The following is a 17,678-nucleotide window of genomic DNA, read 5'->3' as shown; positions in this document are numbered from 1 at the left end:
GCAGTTACAATTGACATATTTTATATTTTCAAAAACATAAATCACAAATAAATTATGAATGTTTAAATTGAGTTGTAAAGTTAGGAAAAGGACAAAAAACTTACAGATCATGCGAAAGAAATAGTTATACTGATCGTTTGAAATGATGTATTTAGATTATGTGTACAGTAGGCCTAAATGACATTTGGAGGCTAAACCCGGGAAAAATCATCTGAGTCTAGGTAGAAAGGCTGGTACTTATATTAAAACAAGTTTAACAGAATAACTATTGTATTAATGTTTGTTTCAATATGTTTTTTAACTCTTTACCAACTTGGTGACCCTTGGGGCAATCGGATTCCTACTGGTTTGTGTTTTGGAGTAGAATTCTTTGTATAAGGGTATCAACCAACTTTAAAACTGTTCGCAGAATTGAAGTGATCATGGTGTTGAAGATCATAAAATAAGCAAAAGGCTAATTAAAACGGTAAAGTAAAACAGCCAAAGAAAAATTTTTCGGAAAACACCTTTAAAAATGGCGTAACAATTATATTCCTAGTATTTTTAGAATTTTTTTAATTACTCTTTCAGTTGACATTTAAACCTTCAAAACAATTTAGTGTTCACTACAAAAGTAGAGTATCAACATTTAATCTATTTAATTAATTTTTTTAAATTACATAATAAATATTTAATAATTAAACTTTAAGTTTACATTTAAACCCGATAAACGGTGGGCATATTAAAGTATACCGTATAAGGAGAGACTTTCTAAAACAGCCAGTGATTACAATGAAATAACACTAACATTGGTGAGGTAGTAGATGAGGTATGATTCGACACTTTTTTGATGTAAAGCTATACAAGAACAATCGAGACAATTGAGAAATGAACTGACTCATTTGTATATGGTTTAGTACATTAAGGTGAGCCACTCAGTGGTAATTAAAAGGAAAATGTTTGTTAGTTGGTTATATGAAGACGACAAGTCACATTATGACAATTAGTCGAACACGGTCATTTCCGATCGTGTTTGGTAATGGTTATTTCCTTGGTTTGTTTCCGTTTTTAAAGTGTTCAGGAAAAAAAGTGAACAACCCTCTTTAAACGTGTTAAGCTATCTGAGCTTGTCAATTACATGAATTAAATAACTTCAGAATAGCACTGCCAATTAACAAGTTAGGCAACTTATTCGCTAGGCCTGCCACTTTCACTCAACATGAGGTATCTGAATCAGTTCCCCCGCTTTCATCGCATCCTTCTCGGCTTCCTGTGTGATCTACTAACAAGATATTTGCTTGCCTGTATCTCACAGTTACCAAGAAAGCAAAATAGTATTAAGGCAAATCATAATATTCTAGTCATTAATATGCATAATGCTCGTATGTTTCTGGGCGTGCGCATAACGGGTTTTCGACTCCTCAGCGGCTGCGCATTTGAGTGGCGCGCCGTGAAACTATCTTGGTTCCCACTAGGACCTAAGCGAATTGACCAATCAAAAGCGACATTATTCGAATTGTCGCTTGTGATTGGTCAATTGAAAAAAATGTTGCGACTTACGTTCTTGCGTTGCGTCCTGGAAGCAAGCATTATAATATCAAGTGCCAAATTACCGTTAAAGTATTTACTATAATAATGGCTGATTTTCTTGAAATTACATTGACGATAACAGGCCTATTGAGTAATTGGACATCAGCATATTGCTATCAGTTAACTTCTTGTCAAGAATATTAATAAGAAAGGACATCAAGACGAACAATTAAAATCTACACACGTTATTACACGTATATCACATTAAATATAGGTTAATTATATCGATTAATACTGGTCTATTGCAATTGCATACAGTTTGGGAGATGAGCGTGTGTTTATGTTCAATAATGTTCGTTGCTTGATCGAATTGCTGTAAAAATACAACGTATAAAATATGCATTCTAATAATAATGCCAGGATCACAGGCATGGCTTCAGCCGTATTACAAGATTACAGATAAGCTTTTCTTTTAGCGTTTGTTATTTTAATCGAACGTCTTCAATACCTCGGTATTTGTTTTTAGCAACTAACGGTGTTTAGATTCTGTTTAATTAACTTAGACTTTATATTGGAAGAGAGAACTGAGTAGATAATCAACAACTTAAAGCACCACAACAGCATTTGTTTTTAAAGATGCATTTCCTGAAAAAAACATTAAAAAATACAAATGTATAAATTTGAAAACTTTGAATAAGCCATTTTGTAGTTTTAATAATTATTCACTTTTGAAAAAAATAATGATTTCTCTAATAAAAAAGACAAAACAAACAGTTAAATTTTAACCAAAATCATTGACTTGCAGGAAATTAGTCTATTCTTTTATTTAAATTACAGTTTTATCAGATACATTTTTTTATCGAAACTTTTCTGTCAAAGGGAATAACTATTTGTATTACATTTAAAAGGGACTATACTCAACATTTCAACAGGACAATTATAGCATTGTTTTATTTTTACTTAATTTGAATCCATTAAAAAATTATCGTAATGAAAATAACTTTAATTAAGAACAAATTTTAAAGTAGAAGGTTTTTTTTTAAATATTTGTTTTTGCCATTTAACCTTCAGCAACAACGTGTGAAGACTTCGTGTTATCTTGTTTGACAGGCATCTCACAGAGCACATGTTTAAAATGATCTAACATTTTTTTTACCAATTTATTTTGAAAAAGGACCAATTTAAAACACACCTTAAGTGTCGCTGGCGGCGCACGAGTTACTGTCGACAGAAAACATGGCAGGTTTGACAATAAAATATGAAACATTGCAATAATGTTGAAAGAAATCACCACGAGTCAGTTATGTATATACTTACAAAATACGGTATTTCGGCTGTGACGTAATGAAGAATACGGTATACTCAACGGTTTACACATTTATATTTCTCTTAGAATTACGAAATTTAACGCGTATAGGCCTACATTTCAAAAAGTCTTCATCATTAAAGATAAAGTTGCAAATAAATTAATAAACATCCTTTATATAATAACTTTTTATTGATAAAGCTTGGCATTTTCTTTCTGGCTGTTTTGCTTTATTGTTTTGATTTAGATGTTTAATTATTTTTATTTTCATCTTACTGAGACAGCCATTTTATTAATTTACCTTTGAATTTATTTATAGTAACTTGTCTTCTAAAATGTTATAAACTTTCACTTTATATCCTCTTATTGAACAATTAATTAAAATATGTCAAACAAACAAGGCCTGTAGATATATGACAGACATAATAAACCTCTTAAATGAATCAAAATTAAGGCTAATTTCCAGCTTGTTGTGGTATCTAACAGCAGGCATTTTAGTGCTACCGGGGTACGCCCAGAATCAATGAGACTAGGGACTTAAGCTTAAAGACTCCAGGCTTAGATTCAGTCTACCATGTTATAAATATACTAGATTTCTGAATAGTAATAAGTGAATTTCTTCTGGCTATATTGATACGAGCAGAGAACTTTATTGTCTTACAAATTACTGAATGTAATCTGCAATCCTTAGGGTCATATTTAAGATGGCTGGGCAGGGAATTTGCTCTTGGTGATTTCAAGCTGAAATATTTTTTTAATAATACCAATTAAGGATAGTGTAATTTCACTGATTATGTTGCTGGTCATTTTCTGTTAATAGTCCTTACGTTTATAGTGAAATTACTTTCTGCTAAATGAGAGAGATCTTCCGAGACAATTAGAAGGTCTATACTACTTGTTTCAAACATACAAATTGAAATAGACTTATGGATATGCTTCTACAAATCTGAATAATTTATTCAGTAATAATAGTTCGATGTTCGTTTTCTAGATTCTGTTGATAGTCATTACGTTTGTCGTATACTAAATATCCATTTTTATTTTTACATGATGTCAAAATTCTCGTCGGCTATGTGAATTATTTGTAGCCTGAAAACTGAATCTATCTCGTTTACATAGAAGAATGATGACAATGTTTAGCCATAAGAAAGTATTGTTAATGTTTGTTAGAGCTAATAATAAAGTACCATACAATTTAAGTAAAATATAAATCTTATTTATTATCTTATTTTCTCTAATTATAACTATGGGTTGATAATTATAGAGTGCAAACACATACTGTTGCTGAACATTGGCAGTGTTTTCACACGCATGTGATTGGTCACCATTTCTTAGAAAGCTGAATCCAGATATTTATTTGTGGATGTGAGGTTTACCTGCATATGTTTTTCCTCCAAACTTTAGAGGCATGTGATTGGTTGAAAGTTAAACAATGGGAATATACTATTGCATCAGGAACAATGATGATAAAAACTCACTCCTCACTTCCAGTTTCAATTTTTGTTATTTTTCATAAAAATGCAACACTATCATCAAGAATGCCATTATTTGGGATATTAAACGAAATACTATCCACCGAAATACGTAGATTGTCTATCATTGATAATTAAACGTAATTCTAGAACGGTGTTCTGTACTTTTTAATAGTTGATCATAAGCTCTTACACAGTAAATTACTTAGTTTCATGAATGCGGCTCCTTGACGTAGTGTGTTATAATTATCAACAATACGTAACCCAATCGCTTGGTTTTCGCCCGTGTATCTTTTGGTAATTATAAAGCCTTGCTGGTTGTCATCGCCGCTAACTATTGTCTTTATAGATTGTTACGCACTAATAGAACTAAGGTGTCGGCCTAGTATCTTCCTCGCATTCATATTGACAAAGATATTGACGTACCTTTTAATTTATTTTTCATCATAGTAGCTTAGAGCAAGCATAATTATATTTCAATATCGAATGTATTGTTGGATGGTTGCATTTGGTGATACCTACCCAAGGGTTTAAAGCTATCTACAAATCGATAGCTTAAAGCCAAACTCAACATTTAAATATTATTGTGAAACCGTCATATTCGAGTATACAAAACAATATTGTTCTTGTTTATAATTGCTGTTGTGTTTTTCCGCATCGTTTGGTGGGTGTTAGGGTTTAATATTCTAACTTGTTACGGCTAATTTCAGATGTTAAGTTTCTGATTTTGCCTGTCAGTAAAAAAACGAGCTGAAGCCAATAGGCCATAAACTTAGCTAACTAACCGTGTGTCTTAACGCATATTTTCTGTTTCTCTTAGTAATAATAATAATCGCATTTATAAATGGTCTAAAGGCGTTATGACGCGAATGCTGTCAAATTCATCACAGAAACTGCTAGATTTCCGACCCACAAAATAAATATTAAACATTAACATAATCTTATTTAACAAATACCGACAAACCACCGCTTATGATTGAATGTAAGTAAAGCGTTTACAAATATTAAAACAACATTACCTAATAAATAATTATTGAATTGAAAAATGTTGAGTTGTAATATCTAAAAGTTTGAATTAGTAAACGCGTTTTGGAAGAAGGTTGCGTCAACCAAAATTCTTTCTTTTTTGGAAATACATGTATCACAAACCTGATTTTGCTAATATTATAGTTTACCTTACTTTCATTAAGTGTCAAACAAAAGAAATTGGTATTGTATCAACTGAAAACCCAATTTGAAAATGTATAGCTACATTCTCTGAGCAACTTTAGATCTATAAAAAACCTTCTCAGACACCATAGTCAATAGATATACTTTGCAGTGGTAGTTATTTGATTTTTACATGAAAACAAAATATATATTTAAAGTTAGAGGAACTGCTGTATCTACGTAGCCGACGGCATTGTGGGACTATCATTAGCTTTCATAAGACAAACGTTAAATGAAAGTTTATAAATACTTCACGTGAAAACTCTACACCCAAAGCATATTGTATATTTTTACATTTTGATATGTATGTAATCATTCGAACCCATGATTAGTCTGTAACATGGCTGAGGATTCTGCTGCTGGCTCAACCTATCAATGACAGGTCGCACTCCCCCGGCTTTTCCCATCAATCCTACCTTCTCCCCTGATAACTTTGAGACTGTAGCCTGAATGTTAAAAAAGTCATTTGTATTAAGTAATCCGTAAGGGGCTAAAAGTTCAACGTTGTCTGATCTTTTACAGGTACCATATATCTTTGTCACTTTCTACAGTATAATTTCAATAAATATCGTGAACATTCTTTTAATTTAATTCATCTTTTGGGCCCAAAGGGTAATCTATTCTGATTATTCGTTTTGTATTCCTAGCAGAGAGTATCAGACGATAATATATATCAAATACAGTATAGCCTCAGAAAAGATTTCATCTCGAACATTTTAACCGAACTTAAAAACTTACTCGACACCTTTCGTAAGATAATACCGTAGACTAACCCGAATAAGCGCATGCGCATTTTCTACTTTTAGGAACATTGTAGAGAAGAGACAAGTTGTCATCGTCATCATCATAATCATCACAAAATCAATATTAAAATCATAATCATGTAACTCCTGTGCTCGTGACACTAACATGAAACTGTTTCTTTAACTGCTGCTAAGACTACAGTGGGATTAGTAGACTCTTGAACTTAGAATACGGATATGATGAATTAGACGATGAAAATCTTCACCTCCTACGTCATACCTAGAGGCAAGGTCAAAGTTCGTGCCATCTTCCTCTATATATCAAAATGTCATGGGGTGTTGAAGATAAGCGTAACTTGTCAATCAATATGATGGATGGGAAATAAATGATGTTGTTTGTCGGTTGAGTATGGAATATGATTATGTTGTAGGCATCGACACCCTTCAACCAACCATACCCCACACAGTGGTCCGAAAGCGCCCACGGACACACAGGCACAGTCCTGTACAAATGGACACAACAATAGAAAGGCACGGTGGGTCTAAAATGGACATACCAAAATAAGAAAGCACCATGGTTCTAAAAGCATCAAGAAAAAGGCACCAGCACCAAGACTCTAAAAATAAAGACATCAGTTATACATGAAAGGCACAATGGGTCTAGAAATGGGACAGCATCAAGAAAATGGTACCAGAGGAAAATCTCTAAAAATAGAGCATCAGTAATACAGGTCTAGAAATGTGAAAAAAAAAGATTAATTTCAAATGATAGTTAACAATAGGAAAAATACTAATCATTGCAACAAAAAACGACTTTCTGTATAAATAAATCTAGTAGTAGGCCTAGACCAATAGGGCCTATAGTTTTCAACATGTTTATAAGACCATAATATATACAGCCATGATAAGACTATTCAACAGAAGTGATGCAAACAACTTTTTACATTCCAAGCTACAGATAAACATACAATTTGAACATTTGAGTTCATATCAAACAATTTTTTTCTGATATCCTTTACCGACATACAGATTGGAAGTATGATGGCATCTTACCAATGCAAAATGGTAACTCATGCCAAGTAAATCATGCCTTATTAACATCGGCGCTACTTCAAGTGTAAACGGATTTATACTCTTCAATCGGTTAAATATAACCATTTCACTTCGATGTGAACATGACATCAACTATAGTACAATAATGTCGAGATATAGTGCATTTACATACAGCTTTCTCCTACAGTAACGATTGTGATAAAACATAACTATCGTTGATAGTCAACTTTACAATGTAGGGATTTGAAAATTATGAATTATTCACTAATAATATAATAATATATTATTAATATTTCTAAAGCTCTTTTTACACTATCAAACTTTATGTGACAAAAAATGTGATGTGGCCATGGATATGTACATGATGTTATATCGGTACCATATTTGGGGATATCACTACCATATGGGCACATCACACCTTTTTGTCAAACTAGTTTGATAGTGTAGACAGAGCTTTATGCTTTTTGTTTATATAGTACCGGTAAAGCATGAAATTGTTAACGAATGCATGAAAACACATGATACAGACGCATGTAAATATCAAACCCATATCTATATATATATCACACAGAATACAATGCGTTTCTTCGAAGCCTTAATTTTATTCGTTGCAAATGCCCGCATGAGAGACCCTATACATATTAGCATCACGTGTCAAGAAGTAAAACGTATACAGAGATAAAATGGAGCAACGCACTCTTATTAAAAGTAACTATATGCAGTTTTGCTAATGACTTATGAATATTACAAAAAAAATGTATGATCATCTTAATTAAATGAATATAGCCATTGAGACTGAAATCAATATCCCTTCTTTCAATAATGCTTTTAAAATTCAAACACGACCTCTGGAAAAATAATTTGTGAATCTTATATAGAATTTCAAATTATATGTTTCAAACATCTTTACAGTCGATATTTTTTTTTATTCGTTTATTTTTTTTATAAATTATTATCATGAATAGGCATGTCACGGTTCAAATTGACTTGAATTGAATTATGTTTCTTTTCGTAAATTTTACTCATTATTTTTAAAATTTGTTTGACTAATTATTTTCTCCGTTACCCAAGTACATTTTCTAGTTGAATTATTTGTAGACTTAGGTATGCTTCGTCTTCTTATGTTTGTCTATAATATAGAATGTTTTAATATTTTAAAAAAATAGTTTCTGAAGAACTTCACAAAAACCCGTAATTTTATCTTGTTGGCTGCTCAAACCACATGACGCAAAAACTGAAATAAATTCCATGTAAATTTGCAACATTAAACGGCAATGTGATAGTATTTGTGGGTAGCCAATTTTGTATTACAGTCAGGCCAACAAAAAAATTTAGAGCACATTGTTAGGCGGCGCCCTATACGAGTGAATCCTATATGCTGAGCCCAGATAAAGCCACTACTCTCTCTATGCAGAAAAATACTAATGAATTTTGCAACCAGCAAAATAATATTACAAAGATGTACAAAAACAAAAACAATAGGAAACACTACTTGAAGCAACGCGTGCGTTGTTACCATGGCAATTCATGTCATCTGTAAAATCTGACAGACGAAACTTTTGGCAAGTGACGTAATAAGATTTTATTCCTTCGGGCTCATTTAATTGTTTAATAAATCAATGATTCTATGTATTATGTTAAATAAATAGGTTGAAAGATTGTATTAGAATCACATTTTCTAGATGTTATACCCGTATCAAGATCAGCACGCGAGTCGTCGTAAGACAATCTATCAAACTCAATGCCTTTGTGCTTTGTATCCTGTTTGTGTGTATCAATAGCATTCATTTATATTCATTATTAAATAGAAAAGATTTGTTTAACAATTTATGTATGCATACAGTATGATATTTTCACCTGCCTACAATTATTATTGTAAATTAAACATTTTGTATATTTTGTAAATAATAATTTTAATGTTACTTACCTATGTTTCAAAAAGAAATTTAGCTTTATAATCGCTGGTATTGTTAAAATACTGATAAAGATTAATGATTTTATTTATTTAAAAAATAATATTTGTAATCATTACGGCCTATCATTGTTATAAACATGGTAATGATGAACAAACTACGATAAATATATGAAAACTGTAATTAGCAATCATATTTTGAAGGTTGCCAATCCCAGAGCTATGATAAATGACAATATTAAGAATAATTTATTCGTTATCTTTCTTATTTTTCACTTTTTAACTAAGAACTTATTCGCATAAACAAAATTTAAACAAAATATAAATAGTTATATAAAACAAAAACCATGAGTCATATATATATATATACTGATCATATTTGACGCAAATGCTAGTATGTAAACGCGTTTGAAACGCTCTACTCGGAGTGCACCAGCGTGCAATAAAGTTTAGATATTTGACCACCACAGTGCGTCGTTTGAAACGCGTTTAAAACGAAATCACGCGTGTACAAGCGTTTAAGCTGTTCAATCGTGCGCAAAGTAAAACATGAACAAAATGTCGGTGTGCACGAAACAACACTTGTAAATGTCAATTTCATTTTTCATTCAGGAGGGTCTTGTAAAATAATAACTTACGTCAGATGGCTGTTCCAATTCTAACATGATCGTTAATGCACGTTTAGTTTCGACAACATGTGATGTTGTCAAATACAGTTTGTTGATTTCGCTGTTGATCCGCCGCGTCTTCGATAGAGAGGACTGTGTTTAAACTGTACTGCTATAGCAAGTATTTCTATGCCGCAAAAGTAAACAGTATAAACCTCTGTCTACACTATCTAACTAGTTTGACAAAAAAGTGTTATATGCCCAAATATGGTAGTGATATGCCCAGATATGGTAGTGATATGACATCATCTTGTCCATATATGGGCACATGACATAATGTTTGATAGTGTAGACAAGGCTTTAGATATTTACAAGATGTAAGGTGTTCTATTGTAATTAATTGTTCACAAAAACAGCAATATGTAATAATAATTAATCACAAGAGTGCTATGCCGAACGACAAGACCCTTTATTCCCCAATGCGTTACCAGTTCTACATCATAACATTAAATAGATGCTGAATTTATATTTGGATAGGTAAACGGTAGGCCTACATCCCTTTATCTTAAAGGTGTATTAAATGTAATAAAGCAATTTAAAGATATATTGTCCCCCTGACGAACATTTTTTTTTTAATATGATGTCACAAAATAGTTATTCATTTTGACCATAAAAAGTTAGATCCAAACAATAATATTGACTTGAAAGAAAAATGTAATTTTAAGCAAAAAATAGTAAAATATTCCCGTCAGCCAATGGATTTCTGGTTCAATTTAACTGTTAAAACATTTGTTTTTCTATGGAACTACCTTGATTACATTTACAAAAATAGCCTGTTCGAAGTTTGATTTTTTTTTTCATGTTTATGATTTTTGTTGGATAGGCATACACATTTAATAAGTAACGAAAGTTATTTTCACGTTTACTTGGCCTTTGCCGTGTAATCACATTTTGATACACACAAAAAAGGAAAGGTTAAAATAATGGTAATGTATTGTTAAATAAATAAAAATTTAAAATCATTGTGATATCCAATCCTTACATCGATGTTTATTTCGTACTATGAACGATATCATTGGTTTGCTAATTCAATCAATTAATTATATTTTAAACTTTATGACACGGTACAAAATAACTTAAAATATTATCAGTTGGCCTATACTGTATACAATATCAATGACAAATCCGAACACACACACACACACACACAAAAAGAAAAAACATTTAAAAAAACAGCAAAAGGGTAATGTTTCACTAAAACAATACACAAAATAATACTAAACAAAAATTACAAAAACGATTTTTAATCACAAGTTAAATCGAATTGTTCTTTCTCAGTTATCAGAGTTTTTATATATGGATGATATAAATTCTACAGTAAATATTACAGTTTTGTTTTATTCAATTTGGCAAGACAAGACATTGAACATACACAACAACACAGCAAAAGGGTAGGCTACTGTTACTAAGGGAAAATTATATTCCTTCATTAAAACAATAGTCTACACAAAATAACATCAAAACAAAACGATTTTTGTTTAAAATCACAAGCTAACTCCAACGTTAAAATGTTACGCGCGCATAACACGATACACATAACACGGCATCACGCGTATGTTGCATTCTGGCAGACAGTATTAACGTTTAAAAAAGAGTATTTAGCAAACATAGAGCTTTCTGTACACTTCGCATTTGGTATAATCAGATAAGGAGAAAAATTATTTGATTGGCCGTTATAGAGCCGTTTGACTTTTGCTCCGGGGCGGGCTGCCGGCAACGTCCCAGTAATTGGTGGCTGCCGAGGCAATGCCGGTCATTCTCAATCAGTTGAATATTGCTACCCACCGAGTTAGGGGTTGAATTAAGTGACTCTATGCGTAGAACAAAACAATTCTAAGCGTTGAAACTGTCAATTAAGAACCTTTGAATCTGTGTTTGTGTGTGTGATTATACACTGCAACAATTTGGCTTCCCAGCAGCCAGTTATCGCACGTGAAAAACTCTGACTGAGAGTGTTCCGCAAGACTGCGCCTTCAGTCTCACCTGAGTGGTAGATTTGTGTGGCTCGTTTCATACATTTCTGATTGGGATTCAAAACCCGAAGGCTACAATACGACACAGTCAGTTGTTATAATATACCAGCGAACTGAGTTTACGCGTGGTTCTGAAGAGCCTCATTGAGGCATAAAACATTACACGGTTTAATTCTTTTGATATTTAGCTCGAGGATTTTCAGCCCGTTAGCATCATGATGATGATGGTAAGTGTTTTTTTGTCCTTTTATTTTCAGTTTACAACAGAATCATTAAACCATCGAATTTGTATTCAGTAACGCTGTTTCTTATTTGATATATTTATTTCATGATCGGTAATTTGGAAAACGCTTTCAATTTTTAATTTGAAGTATAAATCAATTTAAGATCGGCGTGTTGTACCACGTACACTGGTTTACGTGGACTATTATGTTAAACAAAACATGCATTACAATGTTACCGTTATTTTTATCTATAATTTCGATATGGTTTTGATCTGATTATTTTTAGAAATTATCATTATCGACATTTTTCAGTGATCACGAATTTCAAATCTCAATTTGTTGTATGACATGGACTAAACATTAGTAGGCCTATATTAAAATTGTGGACCTTACAACGTTACATATTTTGTATACAACGATATCACCGTAACAGAAAAAGACCCAGAACAAGTCATTTAACTATATATTTACCTTTAAAAAGTTAGTATCGACTTAACGAGCGAACCTTAGCTTGAGAGCGATGTCTTATGGTGTTCGTAACTTACCTGTGCGTTGTGCTTAGCCTACACATTCCTGTCTTTACCTTAGTACTACGAGCCTTTGTATCTAAACGAACGAACGTTATTAGGCATATTCTTTGCGGTATTATTATATTGTTTGTATCATTTGGTATGCAAACTGCAATTTACTTATGTAGGCCTAAAGATAGAAATTGTAATTGAAACCTCTACCCGGTCTGATATCTGTTACTGTACCTTCAGTTACGTTAATGAAAAAGTTATTTTATTAGTATAATTCTAGCCTAGACCTATTATTTTATTATGTAAGTGGCTTAGCCTGTATGTAAAACCTGTTCCTGAATTATACAAGAATACTGATTGCATATATTCGTATGAACATTCAACAACATTCTCATTCAATGTCTATGGCCTTAGCTGCATTATCTTTTCTATATTAAAAGACTGTTAGAGCGCGTTTATTTATAACACATTCGTTTTTCGTAAATCCAACGGTAAGTCGTAAGCTATTGTTGAGGCGGATCATTATTGTTATACTAAACCTAGGATATGAACCATGTCATATCGAACAAGATGTACTTTCCTATATACACAGGTGAACATAATTTGTTCTATAGCAAAAACACAATGTCTATTCCTTTCACAGATTCCGAACAATTACAAGATTTATATTTACTCATAATGAGGTTTTTTTTAAAAGAATACAAATTCAATAACGAATTGTAAAAGGCCAAGGTTATACTATACAGAAATTACATTTATGTACAAAGCAACTGATGCTAAAAGACGTAGAAAATAGACAGATGAGATGTACACAGGCATTACGGTGATACATTAACGAAACTATGTTTTGTGATTGTTAAATACCTTGAGTATAAACACATAATGGTATACGGTGTTAATTCTTCCCGTTAATATATTTCTAAAACATAAAACTTGTTTCAAAACTGTTAATATTTTCCACTTTTATTTTTAAAAATTTAAGCAGGCAGAATTCATAAATCAATGTAATAAACACAAGGCTTGAAAACTAAAATGTGTTAACGGAACTTTATCAATTTAAAAGATATAACAATCCCAAATCATTGCAGGTTTACTGCGAAAAGTTGTACATAACACAGTCTTACAGTTATATTTCCAAACTATACTATTTTAAACTTTGGGTTTAGTAACTTCAATTATTCATGTAGCGGAGTAGGACATTTTTTCCCATTTTCACTTAATTTACTTTTTAAAATAGTTGTCAATTATGACGAATTATGATATTTGTAGTACCGTAAGTGACCTTATAGACTTTTTTTGAAAATTGACGAATTATTCAATAATTTGGATAAATGTTGTGCTTTTCCGGTATTACAACATTTTAAGAGTAGGCTTAAAGTTATTATTGCAAAATGTAACGGTATCATTCGACGTAAACTGGTTCTTCACCTTGGTAGAGTGAAACGAATGGCCCTTAGCAGAGTCAATGCCAAATACAATTATTTTATCAGCAACATGTATTTGATGCATCACGTATAACAATGAAATCGGAATAAAATACACGTGGAGAACCTTATTAAGTATTGTTCAGTAAATAGTCATAATATAATTATTATCACGTGAACTTATTATGATAACACAATATGTTAAATTGCGTACATTAATGTACTAATAACTTACATATTATTCTCTATTGTGAGTGAGAATCTATTATTTACCGAGGTTATTATTATGGTATTTAGGCATACCTTAAATTATGAGATTAAAACAGATCGTCGTTTAGTAATTGTAATAACTATTTATTATAAAAAAAAAACATTAAACAAAATTTGAAATGATATTTCATGTAAAGTCAATTGTTTGCGACACTTTAGCTTGTTAGAAAATACTACTACTAAGCCTACCTACTGTAGCTAGAAAGGTGCTAACAGCGAACTAAACTACAAATTTAAAAGAATTTTATTTTCAGAATTATGCGTTATAAGTTATATTGTGATTACAACATCATTAATAATTCGGTGGATCTCGGACAACATCAAAGTGTAAGTGTTGTAGATTTGTAGGATAGGCATTGAATAGCATTCCAAGATTAACTTCAGTTAAGTTCTTTGATTTTGTCAAACCTTGGAAAACAGGTTCCGTTAAAAATAAAAAAATATTTGTGTGTGTCTTATTTTATTAGTGATATTTGTATATACTGTATACTATATATTAGCGTTTCTTCAACAAATGTATATGTTTAAAAATACAACATGATACGCTGCAGTATCTCGTCATCCTTACAGCTTCCTCTTCTTCGTTTTGTTTCTTCATCTCTCGCATCGGTATTCTGCCAACATCCAGGGACCGGATTAAAATCAGCAGTAGGCCAGTAGAAGGTGACTGACCGTCTGTCCGCCGGCAACTTACAATGCACGATCACTTATTAGCGTTTTAATAGGAAATGTACTTGTTAAATTAACATTAACAAATTAATTATATCTTTTCACCGAGAATTGTACGGTACCGTAATATTACTATAATTGCATTGTTAATTCTGTGAATAGGATAACTGTAACAAATCATTTAACAAATCAAATCTTACTTTGTAGAATAATTTTTAGAATGGTATTTATATTTGAACTAAGAAGTTGCCAGAAATGCAATGAAATTTGTTCACATATTAATTAGTTTCTCAATCATTTTAAAGTTTTAAACAATTGAGGGCGCCGTTGCAACGCGTTGTGATCAGTATACGATTATGAAAAAAAAATTTGCGTCAAAAGTATAAAAGTTTAGTTGAATTACTATTCTGTTTTTGTTCTATTTTGTTATTTAGAATAATTTGTGTTGAACTGTTACAACTCTCTGCTGTAACTATAAATTTGTTTTCTTAGCGGAAATGTCTTATTTATTTTTGTGTTGGAAACAATATTCGTAGATAAACTTACAGAAGCTGCAAAACATCTTCAATATTGTTAGTAGGGCTAAGGTTAATAAAGTAATGCAATGATTTGAAGATATACAATTCCTTCAAAGTTCAAGTAGAATCTGAGATACGAATAGAAGTAAACCATCCGCATGGTGCGCGATGGGGTGGCGCGTTATGCTGCGCTCTAATAATTAGCACTGTGATTGACTTGTTGCTCTTGTACTGTAATGTTAGGTATTATTGAGAACTTGCATTTCGCCAACTTCTTGGATGTCGCCAACTTCTTGAATGTCGCCAACTTCTTGAATGTTGAGAATAATTAGAGCATCTTTGGATCATATGAGATTACTGTTTATTATGAGCGCGTTGTTCGACTTGTACGAGCCATTCTGAGACTTCCATTACTGATCTGTTTATTGTTACTTGGATGTGTTAATTAGGCTGTAATTATCTTGTAGAGTTTGTATGTGTAAATCAGTGAACTGTGAACACATTTTTCTTTGAGCTTGTAGTTTCAACAGCGCCACCAACGTTACAAACTGCATAATTTGGTTAAATAACATTAAAAGAAAAGAAATTTCATTGTAAAGTTTAGTTATCTTTATTTTTAACAAATATCTCTAGTAAAATTCAAATGTGATTAAAGACCAACACAAAAGTACGTTTTATTTTTAACAGGGTCTACTTTCACATGGTTTGACAAATCTATATGATTTTGAGTTAGAGAATTTAACTGAAGTTAATCTTGGAATGCTATTCATCAATCAAATAATTATAAACAACCCTGCATTGCCTATCCTACAAATCTAAAACACTTAATACCACCTAAATAATATTTGCCGAACGGAAAAAAAACATTTTGTGACAGTTTCAAATTGGCCTCCTTGGATATATCTGTTGATCATTCTCTCCCAGCTCGTTATTTTTCCATTTTCATTTTAAGTCAATAGCGGTTACTGACCGCCTTTTCAGAGATCGGTCGATCGGGTTCTTTTTACATTAGTTTATATCAAGCAATTTTAGGAATTATTCTGCTATGGCAAGTTTGCCCTCATCGTGACCGGAGAGGAGCGCTTACTCTGCAGGATACCTGCGTGTCTTTACCCTCTACAGCTGCAGGCCCATCTTAATATTTAAAACCTCAGAAGCACGTGTATTAAACAACTCGTAGAGGTGTATAATCACAGTCTAAACTTATATAAAATAAATTAAGTGAACAGTGAAGGGTAAAACAGGTATAGCCTGTATGTGTGTCAGGCCTATAATTCGATAAAGATACAAACTGAGTTTTTACATTATGCAGATGTCACTCGTGTTAATCGTTCGCAATTTTGTCTTTACTTATTCTATTCCAAAAAGTAAACTGATGATATAGAGGGCAATCCTTTTTGTATAGGAACATTATGAAACAAAATAACAAAATATTTATTATGTTGATAAATCTAAAACTTGAAATTTGCTCGATACGAAAAATAAAAATGTATCAAACAGACGATTCATATCACATGCTTTTCTCGAAGCCAAATAAACAACGGTGTCCGAATTGCACCAGCGGTAAAGATATTAATTTCACCTTTGTTTATGCTATTAACATGAATGCATTCATTTACTGACCAACTTGACATACCTCGAAACTGTTTGAATTTTCAGGAATGATTATTTCATTAATTTCGGAAATTTGAGATTGTTTGTTTTCAAAACATCTATAGTTCAAGGCTTATTTTGTTTAGTAAAACAGCATACAGGCAATACATTTTTCAAATAATATTGTATGCGAAGAGCTAAGCAATCTTCTACATACAAATGTTTAAATTATGTTTCATCCATAAATGTATACCTCCCTGTTTCATCCATGGAAGAGTGAATCTTCCCTGGTTTCATCAAATTAGCATCCTAAACATGAAACAGATTTTTAAAAAATCATTTACATCTAACAGCAATTAACACGTAAATGACGTGTATAAACTATATAATTATAGGCCTAATCATTATAATAGAAAGCAAGTTTCATTTGAGGCCTAGGCAGTAGAAACAGGAGGAAACTAAGGCAGAATAAATAACTAAATAGGCTACACCAATGTGAAATATCCACACCTTAATGTTCTACACACAATTTATTGATTTCATGTTTCTAAGAAGTTTTCCCTATTTGGCTCAACTGTGTGCATTTTTTATGACATCATCTCTTCCTATGGAAT

At 31.9% G+C, this 17,678-nt stretch overlaps 1 protein-coding gene across 2 annotated transcripts in view; it reads left to right on the top strand.

Moving 5' to 3' along the window:
* LOC144854678 (transcription factor AP-2-alpha-like) overlaps window positions 1–17,678 on the top strand; it is a 116,790-nt gene that overhangs the window by 56,150 nt on the left and 42,962 nt on the right. Inside the window, exon 1 of one of the 2 annotated variants that reach the window (XM_078712621.1) lies at window positions 11,648–12,072. The exons of the other annotated variant lie outside the window; for it this stretch is intronic. Within the exon in view, the coding sequence (XP_078568747.1) occupies window positions 12,061–12,072 (12 nt within the window). The 5' untranslated portion in view covers window positions 11,648–12,060. Of the gene's footprint in view, window positions 1–11,647; window positions 12,073–17,678 lie in introns of those variants that run through there. 2 annotated transcript variants of the gene reach the window in all.

This window comes from Antedon bifida, chromosome 10 (genome assembly GCF_963402885.1).
Source record: "Antedon bifida chromosome 10, ecAntBifi1.1, whole genome shotgun sequence".
NCBI classification, from domain to species: domain Eukaryota; kingdom Metazoa; phylum Echinodermata; class Crinoidea; order Comatulida; family Antedonidae; genus Antedon; species Antedon bifida.
The sequence above is the reverse complement of the archived record's forward strand: the minus strand, read 5'-3'. Positions and strand labels throughout refer to the sequence as shown.